At 43.3% G+C, this 21,465-nt stretch overlaps 2 protein-coding genes across 15 annotated transcripts; both read left to right on the top strand.

Annotated features, from left to right (window-relative positions):
- Positions 1–357: 357 nt before the first annotated feature.
- LOC112281586 (uncharacterized) lies at positions 358–9,027 on the top strand. 11 transcript variants are annotated; one of them, XM_073533736.2, is made up of 11 exons: positions 359–597; positions 754–894; positions 1,093–1,181; positions 1,824–1,904; positions 2,057–2,101; positions 2,563–3,049; positions 3,345–3,441; positions 3,560–3,649; positions 3,829–5,366; positions 5,592–8,244; positions 8,457–9,027. In XM_073533736.2, exons 3-11 carry the CDS (start codon positions 1,162–1,164, stop codon positions 8,576–8,578), a joined length of 5,133 nt encoding a protein of 1,710 aa, XP_073389837.2. In that variant the 5' UTR covers positions 359–597; positions 754–894; positions 1,093–1,161; the 3' UTR covers positions 8,579–9,027. The 11 variants fall into 11 exon arrangements, with proteins under 11 accessions (XP_090106080.1, XP_073389837.2, XP_090106082.1 ...); XM_090249956.1 differs by lacking the exon at positions 754–894; XM_090249954.1 differs by lacking the exons at positions 754–894; positions 1,093–1,181 and having other exon boundaries at positions 358–597; positions 2,510–3,049.
- Positions 9,028–9,476: 449 nt separating this feature from the next.
- LOC112281101 (uncharacterized) lies at positions 9,477–21,125 on the top strand. Of its 4 annotated transcripts, none has more exons than XM_024517288.3 (15): positions 9,477–11,385; positions 11,669–12,114; positions 12,269–12,520; positions 12,720–12,803; positions 12,960–13,083; positions 13,511–13,577; positions 13,839–15,411; positions 15,616–15,990; positions 16,151–17,245; positions 17,484–17,834; positions 18,133–18,255; positions 18,647–19,212; positions 19,561–19,948; positions 20,147–20,359; positions 20,461–21,125. In XM_024517288.3, the coding sequence occupies exons 1-15, from the start codon at positions 11,379–11,381 to the stop codon at positions 20,788–20,790; spliced, it is 5,994 nt and encodes a 1,997-aa protein (XP_024373056.2). In that variant the 5' UTR covers positions 9,477–11,378; the 3' UTR covers positions 20,791–21,125. The 4 variants fall into 4 exon arrangements, with proteins under 4 accessions (XP_024373056.2, XP_024373057.2, XP_073389835.1 ...); XM_024517289.3 differs by having other exon boundaries at positions 11,665–12,114; positions 20,464–21,125; XM_073533734.2 differs by having other exon boundaries at positions 11,665–12,114.
- The last annotated feature ends 340 nt before the right edge of the window (positions 21,126–21,465 follow it).

Here is a 21,465-nt window from a genome sequence, read left to right as displayed (position 1 = left end):
TTAATATTATATAAATTTCTTTACATATACAAAATGTACAAGGGCTCATTTGTTAAATCTTAATCATTTCATATATATATATATATATATATATAAACTTAAAATTACAACATTAAATACTTCTAAATCTTTTTTTTTTATCCACATTGTATTTTACTCAAGGACATTAAGCTCTCAAAAAATCTTCAATAAATGCAATTGCATTATTCATCCTCCAATCTAACCTGTTTTTAGAGCTAAATTGAGTAGCAATGATAGGTTTCGGAGGGCCCATCGCATTTATGAGTACCAATGTTGGAACCAGCATAATAACTGAAAGAGGGGCTTGTACACGGATTCTTCCTCAGTCAAATTTGGTGGACCCAAGTCCACAGTAAGTGTTTTCAGCCCCAAATTTGTAACTTTGCAGCGAGCAAGTTAAGGGTGGGACAAATGGCGAAGCCACAACTCTGGTTCCTGTCGTGTGAAGTGGCGCGGTGGGTGTGCTCCTGTGCGAGGATTGCTTGACGGCGCTGCTGCAAGGATCGCCTGGCACACACCCTGCGCTGGTGTCGTTCCGCATTTGGGTGCGAAATTGGAGGCTGCGTGATGATGGTGGTTAGTGAATTGTCTCAAACAATTTTGTGTAGAAGTGCTGTGATGGACTCGTCATGGTTTCCGTGGGTGAGGAGTTCGAGCGACGCGTTGGCATTCCTGCTTCAGTTCTCAACGTCATCGTTGTGTATTTTCTGATTGCGAGCTGTGGGGTTTTAGGGGTTCCGTTTGCGGTCCAACTTGGATCCGGACGGAGTGCTAGATGTGGCCGGGAATGGGCGTTAGGTTAGACTGTGATGTTCACTCAGGGCTGCGAGGCATTGTGTTTTTCCTTTGGCGATGGAGGTCGAGAGTAGAAAGGTGAGTGTTTTCGGAGTTGAAGTTCGGTTATCGATGGAGTGAGGCGTTTGGTTTTTCGCTGCAGTGGATCGATTGTTGTGTGCTGTGAAGCTGCCCGCATGTTTTGGAATTTGAGTGCTTCGTCTTGGGTTTTGTGGTTCACAGGCGCAGATAGGATACGTGAGCGTTGGTTTCTGAGAATTGTGGCCCTTGCTGCAGGGTACTTTTTGGTCAGCACCGGGGGAGTTAGTGTCCCAGTTCTTGGTGCAGGCATTAGGAGCCTGAAACATGTTGACAAGCGACCGGAGGTACGCCGGCAATGTTTTGAATTCGTGATGAGAGCAGTTCGAAGGGCGAGTAGTGTGTATGGGATACCTGCTCTCCATCGGTCCCGTGTATTGAGGCGAAGGAATGGAATGGAACTCCGAGACGACGCCACGGCATGCTTAGATAGAGTAGCTCTGTCAGGCAAGCTAGGTGTCCGTGTGCGACGAAGTGTGTAGCAATGGCTGTGTGTGTGTGTGTGGATGTGATCGTGTTCGGTGGAAGCTGCACAGAATGTTTTGGTGAAAATGTAGAGTCCGTTCCAATGGAGCCGTTTTCAGCAGTCTTTGAGACGCGCATTGTGCGACGAGCGTTAGTGTGCGCGAAGATGCCTTGAAGTGTTTCCGGGATGAGAGGGAGTCCTCATTGTGAAGTCTGGTATTTAGGTAGCAAACTTTTGTTCGACCAGCATTTGTTTTGCGAGTTCGCTCGTTCGTTTGTGTCGACGACGGAGTGTACAAGCGACATGAGCTGAAGCCGAAGTTCATTGTGGAGTGAGAGTGTGGTAGACGAGTGTTTGTGGACAGGGTGGGAGCTTGAATGCGGACGTGTTGTATTATCGGCGAGTGGTTCGCGGCGGATTAGGGTAGCGGTCGATGGGTGTAATGCGTGTGGGTGGTGTGCAGGAGAAGCTCGGCTCGACGGGGTTTGCAAGTGCTAGGAAAAATATCTGCAGTACCCAAGCCTATCAACCTACCAAGTCAACGGTAAGGCCATCCCGTTTGGGAAATGTGCAGTGGTGGAGTGGTCGAATGCCCCAGGTTTTCATAGACGCCTATGCAACGGAAGCTTTGTATTGGATTCCGGGGGTGGATGCGCATTTTGGGTTTATGAAGCTGTCGTGGTTCTTGTCTTCCAGGTTGGAGAATCGTGGACTCGACCCCAATGTGGAGATATTACCGAGGTAGTGTCGTCCGTCGAACCTGAATGTCTGCAGTCGGTATGAGCGATGGGTTGTTCACTGAATGTGAGGTGCAGCGTTCTCATAGGCAGTATAGTTGGAGCATTGGCTGCCGTGCTACTTGTCGGGATTGTGTCCTGCATGTTAATGAGTGGTAGCTACCATGCCGTTTCAACGCTATTCTTTTTGCCCAGTTTAGTAGAAAGCTGGGGTTGTAGTGAACATCGACCGGGTGTGGTACGGTTTAGGATTCTAGTATCACCGATAGGATATATTAGCCAAGAGCGGGGGTGTTCGGAATTGAGACACTGAATGAGTTAGATAAGGTAGTATCCGTGGTAGCGTGTATCCAACCGTCCTCTTGTCATGCGGAAGTATGGGTTGAATGCATGGAAGTTGTGGTTTGTGAAGGCGTGGAAAAGATGGCGATGGACGCCAATTGAATGTCGCGATTTTATGTACAGAGGGAGCGTGAGCTGGGCATCCGCGGGACCCTCACCACCAGCGAGTAGCAATGCATGGGGTACTCCAGCACAGGCGTCTTCTCCGCCGAGTTGCAGTGGAGCATGGGGACCGAAAGTGGGTGCGGTATCTATGGGGAGCAGTGTTATCGGTGGAGGGGCAACTTTGGGGACCCCAGGAATTGTCCCACGCCCAAGATCAGGAGGCAGTGGCTGTCGTCCGATGTCGGCGGAAAGCGTTGCACAGGTGCAGCAATCGTCCGATTCGCTTCCGGGAAACACGGAAACGAGCAGTGTGTGGATTGCAAGGCCGTCCTCGGCTTCTGGAGTCTTAGGTCAACTCCAACCGCTTGTAGCTCAAGCCCAAGCCCAAGCACGTCCTAGGAGTGCTGATATCACACGACCTACTCGCAACCTGTCTGAGATTGGGCATCAGCCAGCGGCTTCTTCTCTAGCAGGCAACGCGGCATGGGCGGGTCGCCGCAGACTGGTACGATACCGATGCACACGATGGTCTTTCTTGGGTGGAATGCGCATTCTTTTTGTTGAGAAGGGCGTCAGCGCATTGTGACATGATGTGCGGTGGTGGTGTGGATTGTGTTTCGAAAGTTCTGAGGAGAATTTGCGGGATGTTGCTGGTTCAGCACATTGGATGTGGTACGGGTGATTATTTTTGCGGCTGTCACAGTCGGGTAGCGCGTCAAGTTGGGATTGCGAGTGGTGGTGGACACGTATGATAGGTGAGTGTGGAGAACTGATGAATAGAATGGGTGGCTGTGGGTCAGGGAGAGGAGCCTCATCAGGCCTCGCGGTTTCAGGTGACGAGGACAGACTTTCCGACTTTGGGTTCTGAGAAAAACCCAGAATTGCGTCCACAGCAGAGTAAGCGCGGCTGGGATTGGCAGAGAGGATGCATTTGTGATATTCGCGACTGCACATGGTGGCATAGCTGTGGATGCGTTTGGGATGCTGAGGCGTGGGGTGTTTGTGTGATGTGCAGGCACCTCTGGTGCTGAGCGCGGGGCTCCAGCGGAGTCTAATGGGCCACATACTGGAGAGAGGAGGCCACCTACAGCACCATGTCCTCGCGGTAAGATTGCTGGACTCAGTGATGCGGTATTTGCAATGGCTCTCATGTGAGGTGCATTGGCGTTTACTGAATTGGTCAGAGGTGAAACGTTGGAATACATTGCTGGTGTGGCTCAGGTTTGGTTAGAGGTGATGAAACGATGGATTGATTGTTACACTTATATATATTTTGTGTGGCAGAAGAGATACTACTACCAAGGCCTCGCAGCGCTGGATACAATCTTCCAGAGCGGAGTGGTGCGGACAACTGGAGGAGAGAAGGTCCGGCATTACGAGGGCCTCCTCCGCATGCGGAAGGAAATTGGCACAGGGACGGACCTTATGTGAGGCCATCTTACGGTGGACAAGGTTCTTATCCGGAGAGTTGGCGACGGGAGAGGGGTTCGTCGAGTGGGGCAGCAGACGATAACTGGCGGCGAGGAGGAGCTCCACCCTTGGGTCAGTATGGACCTCCCCCGGAGCATGGTCATTATCCCCATGAGAGCCCAGGGTTTATGCATGGACCTCGATTTGGACCTAGGCCGGCAGGTTTCGGTCGTGGAGCACCAGGTCCAGGCGGATATTGCCACCACGGCGACGTGTATGGTAATGTGGGGCCGTTATTGCGATCAGCAGGTCTAATGCACCCGACGAAGCCGAGCATGTTCCAAGGGCCGGTTCCTTACGATGGTTTCTATGGACCTGCAGGGCCAGGGTACCAAAACATGGAAGATCCAGAGAGGACGATGATGGGAATGGGCGGCAGACCAGGGCCATACGGCGGATACGGACCGCACAGAGGGCCTCCTCCGGAAGCGTTCGGGCGATTCGGACACGGGGGCATGAACCAAGGCCTTCGACACCACCGGGAGGGGAACTTGCGAGAGCCTGGCGATGTGATGGAAATGGAGGTCACGAAGGAAGAGGATAAGGGGGTGGCAGTCACATTAAAGAGCGATCCTGTAGCTGCAGCCCCGAAGGCGAGATTGGAAGTTTCGAGTGCGCCGAGAGCGAATGCTGAGGGCCGGGAGATCGCAGAAGACAAGGAGGAGGGAGGGAGGAAGACGGTGAACGTGATGGTTGTGGACAAGGAAGTGGTGGCTAAGATGGTGATGAAAGACAGATGGGAGAGAGGGAGCCGTCGAGATGCGATCCAGAGTGAAATAAGGGAGGTGAGCCATGCTGGTGGCAATGTTGAGTCGAGTACGTTGCGATTCGGCCCCTATGGTGGTGGAGGTGGGGGGAAGTCCAGCATTCTTAGAAATGCCCCACGGAATGCAGTGGCAGATGGAACAGGCGGTCCAGCGGGTGCGCATCATTGGAGGCAGGCGAAATCAGGTGGTGTGGGCGGTGGTTTGGAGAAGTCGGAGGCGGAAGTTCCGAAAGATGGCGAGAAAGGGCGCATTTTGAGACGCCCAGAGAGCCCGAAAGTGCAGGCGGGGCGTGTTGAGGGCGGGGTTTCAGACGTGAATGTGGTCCAGACGAGTACAAATCACGAAGGTAGCGGAAAAGAGGGGATGAAATCGAAAGGTAACATTTCTTCGCATGATGGAGAAAAGGAATGGAGGCCAAAGGTCCAGATCCCTGAGATGAGTCCAAGGCATCCTGCGGATGTTGCATCACAGGATTCGACAGCGGGAATTGCAGGTTGGGCATCAGCAGTGGAGGGCACGGAGAGCAAAGGCGCGCAGTGCATGAGGGGGCCAAAGGGTGCTTCAGGCAATAGTGTGGATGCGCAGGTGCTGTCTATCGCCTCGCTTGTTGGCTATGGGGTTGTGTGGAGCTGTCTGTACATTTGTTTGTGCAGGGCGTTGTGAAGATCGGAAGCATGTATGTTGGATTGGGTAGACTGGGGTATGGCTTGATTAATCCTGCGTAGTGTTGGATGTGCAAAGGCAGCGTGGGATGGGAGGTTGTGCACGGTATGTTCTGACAATAATTTTTGGAACTTGGAATGGTTACAGCGGGCATCGATGGAAGAGAAAGCGACTCTAAAGGCAAGCAGGTTGGCGAATGAGGAGGAAGAAAGAATGAGGGAGCAGAAGGCGAAGGCTAGGGCAAAGCTTGAGGAGCTGGATAGGAGATTCACCGCGGTACGGGCAGCAGCAGCCGAGGAGGTGATGGTGACGGAGGTGTTGAAGCCCAGTGTTGAAGGAAGTCGGAAAGAAAGTCGGGAAGCGACGCAAGAGGTTCCAACAGTGGAGTCGAAAGCAGTGGTGCAAAGCGGCAGGAGCAGCGGCAGCGGCAGCATGAAGCGTGGCGGGCGCAACGACCATGCGAAGTGCGAGCGTGACAGGAAGGCGAATGGGTGGAAAGCAGTCGTCGGAGAAGGTGACAGGGGTCAGGCAAACGGCGGCGCTAGCATGATTCTGTCAGCGAGCGTGAGTGGTGATCTTATATTGAGTATCCCTGTGGGTGTGGGCGAAGCACGTGGTGAACAGGCGAACCGGCGGCGCGAGTCTCGTCACAGGGGTAGGTGGGAGAGGAAACAGGTGGTGGGTGGAACAGAGGATGGGGAGCGATCAGTGGCAGCGGCCGTTGCGTCTGCCGACAATCCTCCGACTGGAGGTAGCAGGGGCTGGAATATGGACAATTTGGCACCGAAAGAGGTGGATTCAGGAAACACAGGTCATGTGGGAACGAGCAACAGCGATGGGCCAGGCAGCCTACGGAAGAGCAAGAGCAAGAGCAAGAACAGTCGCAACAGCAGGAACAAACAACGTCCGGAAGCTCCGGCTGTAATAATTCCGGAGAGCATTCAGTTTGGTGACATAGTATCTGGACTGCACAGCACGGATTTCCGCATCTTAGGGAGTGAGGTGCCAGGGGATCCCGGCGCAAATGGATGGCACATGGATACGGGTAAAGACGTGAGCATGTCAGGCGATGCTTTGACAGGGGATGAAGGATCAGCTGTATCGACTAATGGAGATGTTCCCGGTAAGAGGATGCAACGCAAGAGTCGCGGTGGTTGGTGTCAGAGTCGAAGAGATCGGGGATCCCAAGAGCAGCGAGCGGCTGAGAAGTCCCATGGGGTCGATTCGATGGTGTGGGCTCCAGTTCGATCTCCTGGAGCCGGGGGAGGGACGAGAGGGGAAGGGCCGCATATGTGCGATCAGCAGGAGGAGAGCGTGTCGGCACCGCAGCAAGGACGCGGGAAGAGGGCGGAGATGGAGCGGTATACTCCGAAACATTTGATGAAATGTCAAGTGAGTTCAGAGCAAAAGTCGTTCCCACCACATGCGCAAACGCAAGGAGTACACCACCAGGTCCCTCAGGATGGCGTCGCGGTAAGTACGGTGGAGGCGGAGTGCCCGCGTGTTGTAGGCCTTCCAGACGGCAAGCAGTCGTGGATTGGGGATGAGAAAGGCAGTCATGATGTCAAGGCAGTGGACTCTGGCAGCAAAGGCGGAAGGTCCCATGGATCGTGGCGGCAAAGAAGCTCTTGGAGTGAGAGCGCGAAGGATTTTCCTGCTGCGAATGCTGGTGGATCCGGCCTGGGAAATGCAAAGCATCATCGTCAGCGGGCTGATCAGAGGTGTAGTAAAGGGGTAGGTCTATCTTGTCGCAACCATTCGGGATCTGAGCAGTTGACTGCTACAACACAAGCGACGGCAGTTGGTGCTCCAGCTGCAGGTGCACCTCCTGCCGCAAATCCAGGTCCCGCCCCCACCCTTGGTCCGGCGCAAGTGTCCGAGAGGGAGTATCCCGCGGACAAGAAGCTATATCAGCCACCGCGGCCTGCGGCCGGTGCGAGTCGGCATAGTCAAGATTATCGGGGGCAGGATGTTTGTGGACAAGAGCCTCGTGAACAGAATTACCTCAGGCAAGGTCCGTACGGATCCGATCACAAGGAGCAGGAGCAGGGCACAGGAGGACATTCCCGGCATTCCAACACAGCATCGGACAAAGCGGTTGCACGCGAGAGTTCAGGGTCGCAGAACGGCGGCGAGCATCCCAGGAGCCAGAGTGCTGAGAAGGAGCGGACCTCCTGCCAACAAGCGTACGTGACCCCGCATGCACAGCAGAAGACACATTCTGCAGCAGCTGCAGTGGAGTCGAGTCTGTTGGCGTCGACCGAGAGAGAAGGCCAACAGCCGCAAGGTTGGAGTGGTCCGAGCCAGCATTCAGGCTCGGGCGGTGAGCAGGGATTCTCTAACCGAGGGCGGTTGGAAAGAGATCAAGCGACGAGGACGTCCTCCGGTCTGCAGAGGGGGCAGGGTCTCTGGCAACAGAGCGGCGGCAACGAGGGGTTTCGATCAGGTTCGTTGCGTCCACATCTTTCAGAGAGAGGTGTAGGAGGGACCCGCGATTCGAGCAGAGCGGATGTGCCTAAGCAGCAAGCAGGGAAGAGCCAATGTGGGCATGGGTCAGAACAGGCGAGGCAGCAGCAGAACAAAGGTGGTCAGCAGACTGCTCCGGTGGCGATTCCAAGCGTGAAAGCAGAGGGTGGGAACTGGGGGGGAGAAGGTGGCAGTCCACCAGTGGTACGTGGACGGGATTGTAATCATGGTCGGAGGGGACGATTCTGCGGCCGTTCAGGTCCTCGGAGCATGGAGGCGGAGCATCGACGAGATCCACCTGCGGCAAAACAACGGCTGGTAATTGTTGCAACAGGTGGGGCTATGCCCAGTGAAGTTGGAATTTAGCAAGGTCAGTTATTTGTCATGCTCTCGATCGGGAGTAGGGAGGAGTACGGGTGTGGGCCGGGAATCGGATGGAGAGCTGTAGTTTGAACTGATAGTGGTACGTAGAGCAATATAAACAAGGAAGGTGCGGTAGCCTGCCCTTTGGCTTGAAGATGAATAGTGTGGTGTTATTCTTTGCAGTGGATCTGGATGTGGCATTATCCAGTGGTGTCTTGCATAGATGGGATAGCATGCGCCTGGTATGTGGGACGTGCATTGAAGGGAGGCTGAAACGTGACGAGGTTGTGTTTCAGGAGGTTTGACTAGGAGATAGCCCAGCTGTCGTGGTGGTGCGGGGTAGAACGGATGCTCAAGTGCTGCACGCTGCTCGTTCAAATTGGGGACGCTGCTGCTACGGTTATGATGGGCATAGATTTTGTGCATGCGCTTATGACGGGAGGTATGCGAGAAATTGGTTTGAGATGGTGAAGTAGCGTAATATAACGCGAATTGCGTGGGGTTTCAGCTTAATAGTCACATCTGGATAGAGGAAGCTCTTTGACGGTGGTGTTAAGACGGGGTTTTGGGCTGTTAGTGAACAACTGATTCCCAAGTATAAGCTTTCTGTACAAACTAGTCCTTGCAAGGCCCTTGATTTGGCAACCTTAGAGTGAGTGCAGTGGTTGTCAAGGAGGGACTGTGAAGTGTACCTTGGTTTAAATGGTGCATGGAGGTCTGAAAAATACTGGATTAAGTTTGGCGGTTTTTGATACATTGAGCCCTGAAAGGGGTATAATTTTGTTTTTTTCGCTCATAACAAGAAGAGCGGGATGTGTTGTTTGCTGGTGTCCCTCTTATGACATTTACACGTTGAAAAGTCTGGACTATCCATTTGGGGACATTTCATTCGCAGGCTCAATTAATGAGGGGATGACTTGGGCCCAGTCCTCGGGCAGGATTGATATGTCTTAGATGCAAATTCAGTGCATGCTTGCATTGATCATAGAAAGTAGAATGATCTAACAAAGATGTATGGAACATTTTATCAGAGCACTACCTCATTACTGAAATGCACTGAACTGGAGGCAGGATCTGCATGAGAGGGATGCCAAACAGGATTGTGGGAACTTGATTTGTCATCTAAATGCTGCACAATTTCATTTGGTGCTAAGAACAGTGTCATGTAGATACATACTGAGGTTAATAATTGAATTGACATGGTTGCATGTGTTTTCATTTTAGCAGGTTAGGATGTGTAACTTGGTGTTTCTGGTATGCTTTGAAGAGGTGTATAACCTAATGTGAGCCAGATACATTTGGTGTGGTGTTCTATGAGAGGTTGTTTACCCATCCATTTATCAGCCTTTCAGTAGAGTGTACCCTTGAAGTGATTTTCAATTGCATTGTGATGAAGATGCCTGCAGGTTTGCTCCATGTTGTCCAAAGTTGTAGCAATCCATGGCATTGATGCTGAAATGTGGATATGCTTAAAAATGTAAGTATTCAATTGCTTGGATTTTTTGACATGAAAAGTTTGGTAATCATGTTACAAAGATTACACATTAATTGTAGGCAGTGATATTTGCAAGTATGGAATAAAATATGATATGGTGCCAGTTCAAACACATTGATAGTTACTTACATCTAAAGAGATGTAGAATTTTGAGACTTTATATCATAATAATGTTAAAACTCTTCCCACACTCAAAGTTCATACAATTTAATTCTAAAGTTAATTTTTTGTAGTAACCAGTTCTAAATAGATGTTTTTGTACTACCAACTTTATTGAGTTCTTAACTTGTTACATTTCAGTAAAAATCAATAATTATATTTAAAATTAAAAATTTGTCTATATTGATATTTTTACCAAACATTCACTAGTTTGATGTGTTGGCACCACAATAAAAAATTGATCAAACTAAAGCATCATCACACTTTAAATAATTTTTAGTTTTAGAGTATTGCTAATGCCACCACAATTTTTACTATAGTCACTACATTCTCTCATGTAGAACATGCCACCTTTGTACAGTACCTTTCAAATTAATCGAATTTTCTTTATTCAATACTTTTCAAATTATTTGAATAAAATTTTTTTTGATTGAATTTTTTTTTAAAAAAAAAACTAAAAAATCTAAAAAAACATGTTAAGTGGGTGGTGGATTGTGGTCGCAATACCAAATATTATAATTGGTAATGTTAAAATATTGGCAATACCAAAAATTATTCTTATATTTATATGTACAAGTTATTTAAAATTTATTACCAATATATTATCAATTTTATTATTTTACAAAATATATTACTAATATATTACCAATTGATAATATTACCAATACTTTAAAATTACCAATTATAAGTCAATTGGTAATATAATGGTAATAACATTAAATGTCAATTGGTAATATATTGGTAATAATATTATATGTCAATTGGTAATATATTAGTAAATAGTATCCATTAATACATGTTTTGATAAAAATAAATAATATCTATTAATTTAATAATATAAAGACTAATATATCCTAGTTTTATTATTTATTTAATTATTTAATTTTATTTACATGAATGTAAATTTTTTTCAATTGATCAATTAAAGAAGTTTGAGATACAAATACAAATTAAGTTCTAAAAAATATACTAATATATGATTTTGAAGAAAAAATTTAATTAGACAAAACTTAAAGGAATAATGTGTATCCATTAAAATTATCAAATTTTGTTGTGAAACATTGAACGGCTTCTAAAGATTCTCTAGGATCTAAATATCTTTATTTTTTGAAAGGCTACAAAAATGCAATTTGTTTCAAAATTTTGAATGAGAGTGCTTGAAAGTTGTTACACCTATGAAGAGGTTGGTTACTAATTGTGAGATTTTAGACCCAATGTATACCCTAGTGTGTGTGTACCGAAAAAAAAAAAAAAAAAAAAAAATTACAAGTCTTAGGTTCTGTAATTAAGTATTAGTGGTAGACTCTTTAAAGCTATTTATCTGAATACAATCTTTTTAAGGGTGATGTGATGGAGAGTATTCAAGAAATTGATAGGAAACTTGCTACAGAAGTTGGAAATGCTATATTAAACAATATCATATACCAGATTGCAAATCTTGATCCAAATGCATGGAAGGTGTGTAGACAAAAATCCAAAAACCAATCGTTATATTGTTTAAAAAATTATAACAAACATAAAACTACTTTTTCAAAAAATCACCACTTACATCACATAGTTGTATCCTATTTTCAAGATGCAATCCAAAATTTTAGTTTTTTTCTTTGACAAAATATATTCAACATTTAAAAATAAACTCTAAATTATAAATATAATTGAATTAATAAATGTATATATATATATATATATATATATATTTTGTTTTTTCATTAAAAAAAATGATTAAACTTATTGCAGACAGATGGTTTAATTGATTGGTATGATCGGCAAGATAGACAATGGCATCCTACCATTAAAACACCTCTTCACAATCATCAAAAAACTATTGAGTGCATTCAATGGCACAAGGTTTGGGCAAGGGAACATCATCGAATTCAATCCAACAAAGCTTCCAAAGAGATCTTTAAACACTTGAAACAATTCTCCCGAATTCAAGCCCGCACATCAAGTTGGAGAATTTCCAGCTACGGCAATGAAGAAAGCAATGAACAACTTCCAAAGCTCAATGCCAACCTTCTCCTTAATGAAATGGAACCAATGGGTAGAATTCAAGTAAATAATCAAGATGATTTTGTATTCATGAATCAACGTGAGTTTGATAGTCCAAATGATTTGGGTGGAGATATTGAAGAGGATAAACAATTGATTGAAGCCAAAGAGACGGCTAAACTTATCCAACTAAAAGAGGTTTATTTTTATTTTTTATAACCTTGTTTAAAATATAAATATGACCTAAGTTTTATAATGGACTTTTTATTCAATTTTTCACATTGAAATTTTGGATTTTTCATGGAATGTTTGGATTGTAGTGGCACAACTCTTTACAATGGATTGTGTGTAGGAAAAGTTTTTAGAAGATCAATTGCGTCCATGGAGGCGGTCATTTCGACAATCATGGAGACCTTGTCTACACAATCATAGCAACAAGCATCTTAGGAGGCCTTTCAAGTATTTTTTCAAAATGGGGTTTCATCAACAAATCAAGACTATCCCATACACAATCACTCTTGAACCAAGTCAAGGATATAAACTTTTGCCCATGGAAGAGCGCGAAAGGTGGAGACATGAAATGCCCGCGGCACAATATGTTTTGGTATGATTTAAAATTGAGTCTAATTCATGATATTGGTACCAATGCTGGATTGATAAATCTTTGGAAATTATTCCATTATGAAAAAATTGCATAAATTCATACCTAACTGTTTCCATTCTTTTTCATTTTCTTTATTTTTGTTGTTTATTTTATTTTGAAGGAAAAAAAAAAAAAAAAAAACCCTATTTAATGTAATCAGGAATGTCAGCTACTTGAAAGAATGATGCTAAAGATCAACTACTTGAATAATCCTCGATTTTGTAGAGAACCAAAGACTTCTCAGGTTGGTGTTTATTTGAGTTGTATGCGTTTTTTTTCTCTAAGATGATGTAATATGAAATCAACTTGTAAAAGTACTGTAGTATGTGAAATAAAAAAATTTCAACAACTAAAATTGAAATATATTCTTGTTGTTGGATTATGACTTGGTTGGTTCTAGGCTTTAGAAATTTATAGAGAAAAAGACCCAACTAGATGTTTGCCATATTGGATAGAGTCTCCGGCTAAAGCAATGAAAGAATATATTCATTTGAATCCACCAATTTTAGTTTTTGATGGCTATGGTAATTTCTTTCATTCATAACTTCTTAAAAAGATTTTGAATATACATATAGATTCCCATGTATTTATTATTTTTTTAAATGAAAAATAATTTTAAAAATACTTAAAAATATTTAGATAAAAAACGAAAATTTCAGTGAATGAGATTTACAACAGACCAAAACAGAATGAGTTTCCAAAAGACCAAATCATTCTGTAGGTTTTATAAAATGAAAATACAGTAAATTTCTCTGGAATTTTCTTCAAATTTTTATTTAACATTGATTTATTCTTCTGTAGTTATTATGTCATGAAATACTTATTGGGATTTATATGCTCTAGTTGAAAGAAATATTAAAATTAATTTTGGACATAATTTTCTCATATTGTTACTTTTAGGATTGAGCATCCAAGTATGGTGGACCTAAGGCTTTTCAAAATTCATTGCAGAACCTGAAAAAACATATGTAGCACATTTGCATGTTATGAATAAAAGTCCTTGGAGCCAACGCCTTCGGTAAAATAAATCCAAAAAATCATAGCTATGTTTGCATATAAAAATACACACACAATCACAGAACTAATTATCATGTGATTGTATCAAATGTCAACGAATAAAAATGGATGCTAATAAAATTCATTAGAATGTAAATGAAAGTTATCACACAAATAAATATTTATGGATTCACTAATTTGACAATTTTCTGTCATGTTTAAGAAATGTTTACAATAATACATGCAAGATCAATTCTAATGATAAAAGACTTCTCTTAATCAGATTCATAAAACCATCTGGTGACAAATTTTCTATGTTTTCCAAAGAAGATCCATTTCAAGGGAAAATATTGATATCAGGCATGTTTTGCCGGTTTGATGTTGTATTCAAACCAAGATCAGCTATTGACTGTAGTGATGAGATACAAGTTCAATCAGAAATGGATACGGTTGTCATAACACTAAAGTCAATAAATCCTTTTCCAATTGTGGTATTCCCCCATATTATCAATTTGGGTTATTGCCTTACAAACCATTCAGTAGCAGCTTCTTACACATTCACATGCAAAGAGGCTGGAGCTCATTTTGCAATGTATGGATTTTGTAATGACTTAGAGTGGACTTTAATGGGCACCAAATGGACCCAAGACCCTCGTTATGTAGGCCTTCAAGAGCGTTACATTGAAAAGAATCTTATTTTTTTCCCTCCATTCTTAGCCTACCCTCAAGAGACAAAACTAAAAAAGAATGAAACACAAGATTTGATTGTCCTCTTTCAACCTTCGAAGTGTGGACCCTTTGGTGGAGTGTTGCAAATTGAAACATCAATGGGCCGCCATTGGGAAATACTTGTGAAAGGCCATGGTGTGGCACTTCAAGTAACATGTAATAAGTTTGATGGAAGAGAATGGAGAGTTGGAGAGTTTGAAAGGGGCATCCCATTTGGTAGTTGCACCATTGGAACAACATCAAGTCATTTTGTATCAATCAAAAATGATTGTGAGGTTCCCCTACGTTTTTATTGGTTAAATTCTAAAGAAACCCAAATTGCCTCAACAAATGAAATCACTTCCAAAGGAAATAAAACTTCAAAGAGTGTTGTGCAAGAAAACATTGGTGTGGAATCTCAACTTGAATTTGTGATTAAACCTACATTTGGTGTGATTCCAGCATTGAGTGAGATGGAGGCTATTGTAAGTTTTACACCAACCAATTTCAAAAGCTATCAACAAATGATGTGCTTGTATGTTGATACTCGAGCTAGTCATCCTCTTGCATCAAACAATTGGAAACATGTCAAAAATGAGCTTTTGACTCTTGAAAATGAAAATGGAAGTGGAATGAGTGTTGGAACACAACCCTACAATCTTACAAATGAAGAACTTACAATTGAAAGAGTTGATAACATGGGTAGTGTTTTCAAGGTTTTAGAATTTCCAACAAGCGGGTGTGGAATACCCATAGATGTCCAATGCATACCTTCTTTTCTAAGCATTGCTGGTGGGCTCACAATTGGAACGGTTCGGAATTACAAGATCAAAATCCAAAACAATAGTGGATCAAAAGTAAAATTCTCATGGGAGCGACCTAAAACAGTGTACGATAATGGTGTCTGCAGCAATGCGGTTTATTTTGAACCATTTTCGGGTGAAATTCAAGGTTACGAGCATCTAGATGTTAATGCCATTGTGAAAGCAAGAAAAGTTGGTTCTTTTCACAAAGTGTGCCGCTGTCTTATAACAAGTTTGAATGAAAGCAGTAAGGAAGGAGCTGAAATATTTTTTCAAATTTCAGGGCATACAAGGGGCCCTTGTATAAGTATAACACCTGCTGTTATTGACTATGGTTTAATACAAGTACGAAATCTACATATTCATATTTTTTTTAATTATTTATGACTTTAACTGCTTTACTTAGAAGGAGAAATAATGGTATGAATGTAAAGATATTTACTATTATGTTAGTATCAAAATTTACCATATTATTTTGAAAAGATTGTAATAATAATAATAATAAAAAACAAAAGGCTTGTACATAACGTCCCCAAAATTTTATGCCAGATTGGAAGCACATACAATCAGGATCTCATATTAACAAATGAAAGTGGGTGTCAAGCCACATTCAAACTGTACACAGTTCATGATCCTGAACACGACAAAATTTTGACCTCGAGAGGCAAACCCGTTTCATTATCATCATATGGTGATGCTTTGCAAGGGTTTAAAATGGGTTTTCCTTCCCCACACTCATGCCAACAAACAAAAAATGAACAATTTGGTCCAACGGATCTCATAGAGTCTTTTTCCTTGGTGAAGGTTTGTAGACGAGTATGGTACCCGAAGGGTGTGCCATATCCCGAAGATGATTTGCAACAAAAGATCATCTTCCACCCAAGTTCCGGAGTGCTTGAAAAAGAACAATCATGTACCATAAGGGTATGTAGTTTTGATACAAGTGGGATATGATGACATGGGGTGAGATTGTGATTTGATTTTTCCATTTTTATTGAGAAAAAATGGAAGTACTTATAATTTGACATGTGAGATCATGAATAATGGATCAAAATAGTTGTTTATTGTTTTATTATTCAATCAGGCCATTTTGAAGGGAACCAGACTTGGGTACATGCGTCTAGCCATTATTTGCAATGTAGCAGAGTTAACAGGTCCTACAAGTATGGCTGTGGCCAGAGCAGAGATTGATGCGCCCAGAGCCTGTTTGCTTCCACCAATGATGGACTTAGGGATTCAATATCTACATTGCAAAATTGAAAGGACTGTCATTTTGAAAAACTTACGAGCACTGCCTGTGTGTTACAATTGGTGGAACAATGACGGAGTTGGGGATCACAAGCAAGCTCAAATTTCTTGGTCCCAAGGATCCGGCAAAATTCCACCAAGGGGAGAAGTTGAATTGACATTTACATTTGATCCACAAGGGGTTGGTCCTTTTGAATGCATTTTGGTGTGTGAAGTGTGGAAACAACAATTTCCATTGGGATTGTTGCTCAAGGCATTCATTGTTGACATACAAGTGAGTTTTCATGTGTTTCGTCTAGAAGTGGATGACGGGTACCAACAATCTGGTCGTAGCATTGCTTTTGAGAGGATTGGGAAATTGCAACATGAAAGAATGTATGGTCGACCTTCAATAAGTGGTGGTAGATGCTACAAAGCCCCATCTCTTGATGATCCTAAAGTCCCATGTTTGGACTTTGGACGGCGTAACATTGTGCATCGTGTTCACTCATTCAAGCTCCTCATTCAAAATCACTCGCCCATAGAAGCAAATGTACATGTGCGAGTCACAAACCATCCAAGTGAACCTGAGTTTGCTTTAGTGGAAGATGAGTTATGGATGCTTTCAGCTTTGACAGGCCACTTGTCAACCTTGACTGTGAACCACCGAGATCCATATCAATCAGCCTTGACGAATAAAGCACAACAATTTCCATCACTTGCACCACAAGATGCAAACCATTCTCGTTTTTTTTCTAGCATGGGAAAGTCAATGGTGTGGCGCCGAATTGAAGGTGCAATGCATGAAGCCATGATCAAAGAAGGCCAGAGTGTGGGATTTTTAATATATCCTTTATCTACTGGAGTTTTACAACCATGGTCTGAATGGTCATGTGAAGTTGTGTGTTTTAGCACTTTACCTGGATTTTACAAAGACACTCTTGTTGTGAAGGTAATCCTTTTTTCAGATATAGCAAAAGAAAAATAAAAGAAGTAATGCTAATGATTTTTCAAACATTTTATATATAAGTTTTCTATATATTACAAAAATGTACTTAATTTATTTTTAAAATGGTTGTATGATTGGTGTTTTCTTTTAAATATGTTACACACATGATTTTTTTTTGAAGTGAATTCTACCTTTTGAAAAACAATAATAAAAATACTAATATATGTAAATATTTGAACAGATAGGACAGCTATTGCCATTTTATATACCTGTAGAAATTGAGTTGGTGGGAAATCCATTGGTTTCAAGAATCAATTATTTAGAGCCTAGTGGATTACAAGATATTAAGGAAACTCCTGAGCTTGTGTTGACGTGGAACACAATGCCAGTGGGGAACCCAGTTGTGCGTCGAGCATTTTGGATCTATAATACATCACCCTTCAATATGGTGGTTGAATGGCAAATAATGAAGCCCATGTTAAATGAAGATGATCTTGATGTCAAAGTTGTTTTTGACATTGAAGAAAATCATGAGAATATGTTACATTGTATGCTAATTCCGGAGAGGAATGGAGAAGATTGGATCATTAGAGTATGTTGAATTGATTCATGCTTGCTAAAAGAATTGATTCTGAAACTTGTGATTATAGTTTTAAAGAAAATCTGTTTAGAAGATATACATTAGATTTAATTATTCATGATTATACAATATCATATTTTCTATTTGAACAAAATGAACTTTATTCATGAAGTTTCATTTCATTAATTTCAATGATAATATTTCAATGTTATTTAAAGGATTATATATATATATATATATATACAGTTTCTTTATTGAAACCATAAAACAAAAATATTCCTTACACTTGGTTTGGCTCCTGTCTAATCAGGTTTGCATTCAAGAGCACTTGGGCATTGACTTCAAAAACAAAATACACTTAACATTTCAAGACTTCATGGAGCCATATCCAAAAGCAGAAACTCCTCCATTTCGAATTGTTCCACAAAAACAAGTAACTTACACATCATTACCCAATCCGTTTTCATATACTTTCAACAACAACCATTCTAATCCTAAATCGACCTATTTTGTCACTATTACAGTAGAGGTATGTGCGATCGATTCTTGGCATTCACAAAACACAGTAAATTCACAGCGAATTCTTCACTCGCAACCATTCGGTTCAACACCTGCATCAACATCTACCCAATTCTCAACAATACCGTCACACCCACCCATTAAAGCACAGCTGGTTTCATTTCTATAGACAATACCAAACCCACAGCAACATCAAATCCCTTCTTTGTTTTGCCCATTTGAACATCTTGAGATCGTTATGCTTTGGATAGATAAGTTCAAGACTTCGATTCATGCGGAGTCACCGAAACAGCCATGCACTGCAGGTGATACTGGGCCAGCGCAGCAGCCAATTCTCCGTCACTTTCCAGTGCTCGGAAGCCGCGAGCTACAAGGCGATCTTCATCGGCAGAACGCTGATCCACGACGGTCAGTTCCAGCTCAAAGCAGAGGCACCGCAGTTCGCATTCGATAGTACCCTCGAGAAACTAGACAAGCAGTTCATCTACAGGCGTCCGTCGACAATGCACGTCTGCGAGCACGTCGTCACATACTTCAATAAACGGACCTCGCAGTTCCAGTCGCTGCTGGTGCACAAGACGTCTGTAGGGGACCACGTGCACCTGGAGCAGCTGAATCAGAGGAAGTCTAGTAAGAAAGGGGGAGCGTGGGCTGAGTTCGGGAGGAAAAAATCAGGAGTCCACAGACTGAACCACGAGGATGACATGTTCGATCAGGTGGCTAGTGATGAAATCGCGGAGGAAGGGAATTATGCAGTGAGCGTTCTGGACATTCCCAATGCTCTGATCACGGATGCGTTTGCTCCCAACCAGGAGATTGATCTGATCCAGCCTCTGCGTGTGACTGTCGTTGCTCGTCTTGTTGTTCCAAGGTGAGAAGTTCTATGTCTCGCTGCTGCTGCTTTTTGTATTTCTTATGTTTTCTTGTTGAATCGATGATGTGGGTAGAGTTGGAAGGATCTATATATTTAAGGGGGTTGGCAGTAGTCTCAATGCTTACTTGTTGTGAGGCAGGCGTTACTGCCTTTTAAAACTTTCACTGGTTCGAGACTTGCACGGTCTAGACAAGGCTATTGAAAACTGCCATTGAAATGAGTGCGCTTGCAATGCTGTGTGGATGGGGTTTAGGGTTTAAGAACTCGCTTAAAGTTTTGTGTGGGATTCATTGCCTGAGTTGTGATTGTTGTGCCACGTTATTAATGTTATTGTTCTTTCTGCAGGTTGTATTGTAATGTGGATGATAACATAAGTTTCTTAGTACATGGAAGTCTGCCCATTGAGCAAAGATTTGAAACGAAGTCTTTGTTTCTAACCAACACATATCTCGAGCGCATTCTGTTCTCCATTGTGGCGCCTCCACCTTTCTATGTGCTGAATGCGACCCATGGCATCGTTGAGCCGATCACTGATGGGGCGGCTACACGGTGTTTGTCAATAATAAAAGACCCAGTGCGGGAACCTGAGCCGGGTCACTACAGGCTACTGGCAGATTGGACTCTGCAACTTTCTCTTCGATTCAGACCTCTCCTTAATGATGGAGATTGGTATCCGGAAGACGAAGTTATTGAACAAGAACTTGTCATTTCATTCCAAGATAGACACAAACAGGTAAACCGAATTGTTGAAAAGTGCTTCCATTTTTAATTTTTGATGTATCAAGTGATTCGGTGTGAACGATCAATGCTCCGATCATTAGATTTATCCAAGGACCTGTGAGATGAGACATTTTATTTCAAACCCGAAACCTTCAAGTCTAGACCTTGATTGCCTGAAATGTGCTCTGACAAGAAACTTACGACTGTGTAGATAATCACTATGTATGGAGACATCCGGTATCCTGAGGTGACATTGCAGACGGAGATCCTCTCGTTCGGGACAGTAGTTTGTCCCGATTGCGCGCGGTGTCAGGACTTCACCATTTCAAATACAAGCGTTGTTCCTTTAGACTGGCGTATTGTGACAGAAAAGAGCCACCTAGACATGGTTGAGTGTGCTGAGCTTGATGGTTTCGTCAATTGGGTGCGTTCTTTGTAACCCTTCACTTAGATGCATTATGAATGTTTAGTTGATTGGTGTCTTTGCTTGATTAACATACGAGCGAATCAATATGGTAATTGCAGCAGCATTTGAAGGACCTCAACAAAAGATGGCCGGTGATATGGAAGGCAACTCCCGAGAGTGGACGAATACCTGGCAGAGAAGGCTGTATGGGCGAAGTATACAAGCAAATAGTCACTATAACATTCTCTCCGTTCGAGCCCCTCGCTTACGCCGAGACTATTTGGATTGAAGCCTTCCGTGGTAGAGGTCACAGGCTAGTTCTGGAAGGTCAAGGAAGCGCGATTATTACACCGAGGCCTGTAGTTGGTCTGGCCGCCCCCGCTGCCACTGCAGGGACGGCGAAAGCTTCGTCCAAAATGACGAAGAGAAAGTCGTCAGCCAAAATATAAACAGACCATCCCGGTCAAATTTAGGCAATTTAAGATACTTCAGGTGATTCATAGCAATCTCATCAAGGCCATGCTCGATGCTCTTTCTAGGTCGATCGCTTGTGTGTGGGAGACCCACGTATGCGCATCGAAGACCATTTTCAAATCGAAAGTACTTACAGTTGTGTACGGCCAGGACGTTGTCCTTTGCCATCACGGAAGCAATCACTTACGCAGTCAACAATCCTTGAAGATCTATGTTGGCTCTTTAGAATTACAAAGTCTACTTCAGTAAAATGTGTTTAAAATTTGCGCCAACATTCAAACACCGATTTATATTCACATCTGATTGAGTACGATTGTCCCGTGTGAAAGGACCATTTGTCGAATTGTATTGCACTTGATGATGAACTGCTATCGACCGAACAGGACGGAGTGGACAAAGTTGGAACGTGGCTCCATTTACATCGAGCTCGAGAACTCTTACGAGAGTCGTCTTTTACATACAGAAAGTTTTCGAATCTCTGCAGTACAAACGAGAACGACCCACTCATCCTCGACCACACAGGATGCGCGTCCACAAATAAACAACGCTCATGTGCGTAATGTTAGTAAAAGTGAAACAGAAATATACGAACATGATTGGTAGAGGGAGTCTTCAGGTACAGAACAAAAAGCACAATGTGTCGTGGAAAC

The sequence above is a fragment of the Physcomitrium patens genome, chromosome 4, assembly GCF_059467195.1.
Source record: "Physcomitrium patens ecotype Gransden chromosome 4, ASM5946719v1, whole genome shotgun sequence".
NCBI classification, from domain to species: domain Eukaryota; kingdom Viridiplantae; phylum Streptophyta; class Bryopsida; order Funariales; family Funariaceae; genus Physcomitrium; species Physcomitrium patens.
The sequence above is the reverse complement of the archived record's forward strand: the minus strand, read 5'-3'. Positions and strand labels throughout refer to the sequence as shown.

What these genes read in the sequence shown, in the direction of transcription:
- LOC112281586 (XM_090249952.1), top strand. Translation starts at nt 1,794, where the DNA reads ATGGGTGTAATGCGTGTGGGTGGTGTGCAGGAGAAGCTCGGCTCGACG. An exon ending in GGGCGGGTCGCCGCAGACTG is followed by an intron (nt 3,050 to 3,344) that starts GTACGATACCGA and finishes GCTGTGGGTCAG; the next exon opens with GGAGAGGAGCCTCATCAGGC. An exon ending in GCAATAGTGTGGATGCGCAG is followed by an intron (nt 5,367 to 5,591) that starts GTGCTGTCTATC and finishes GAATGGTTACAG; the next exon opens with CGGGCATCGATGGAAGAGAA.
- LOC112281101 (XM_073533734.2), top strand. Translation starts at nt 11,278, where the DNA reads ATGGAGAGTATTCAAGAAATTGATAGGAAACTTGCTACAGAAGTTGGA. An exon ending in GAATTGTTCCACAAAAACAA is followed by an intron (nt 18,256 to 18,646) that starts GTAACTTACACA and finishes CATGCACTGCAG; the next exon opens with GTGATACTGGGCCAGCGCAG. An exon ending in TTGATGGTTTCGTCAATTGG is followed by an intron (nt 20,360 to 20,460) that starts GTGCGTTCTTTG and finishes TGGTAATTGCAG; the next exon opens with CAGCATTTGAAGGACCTCAA.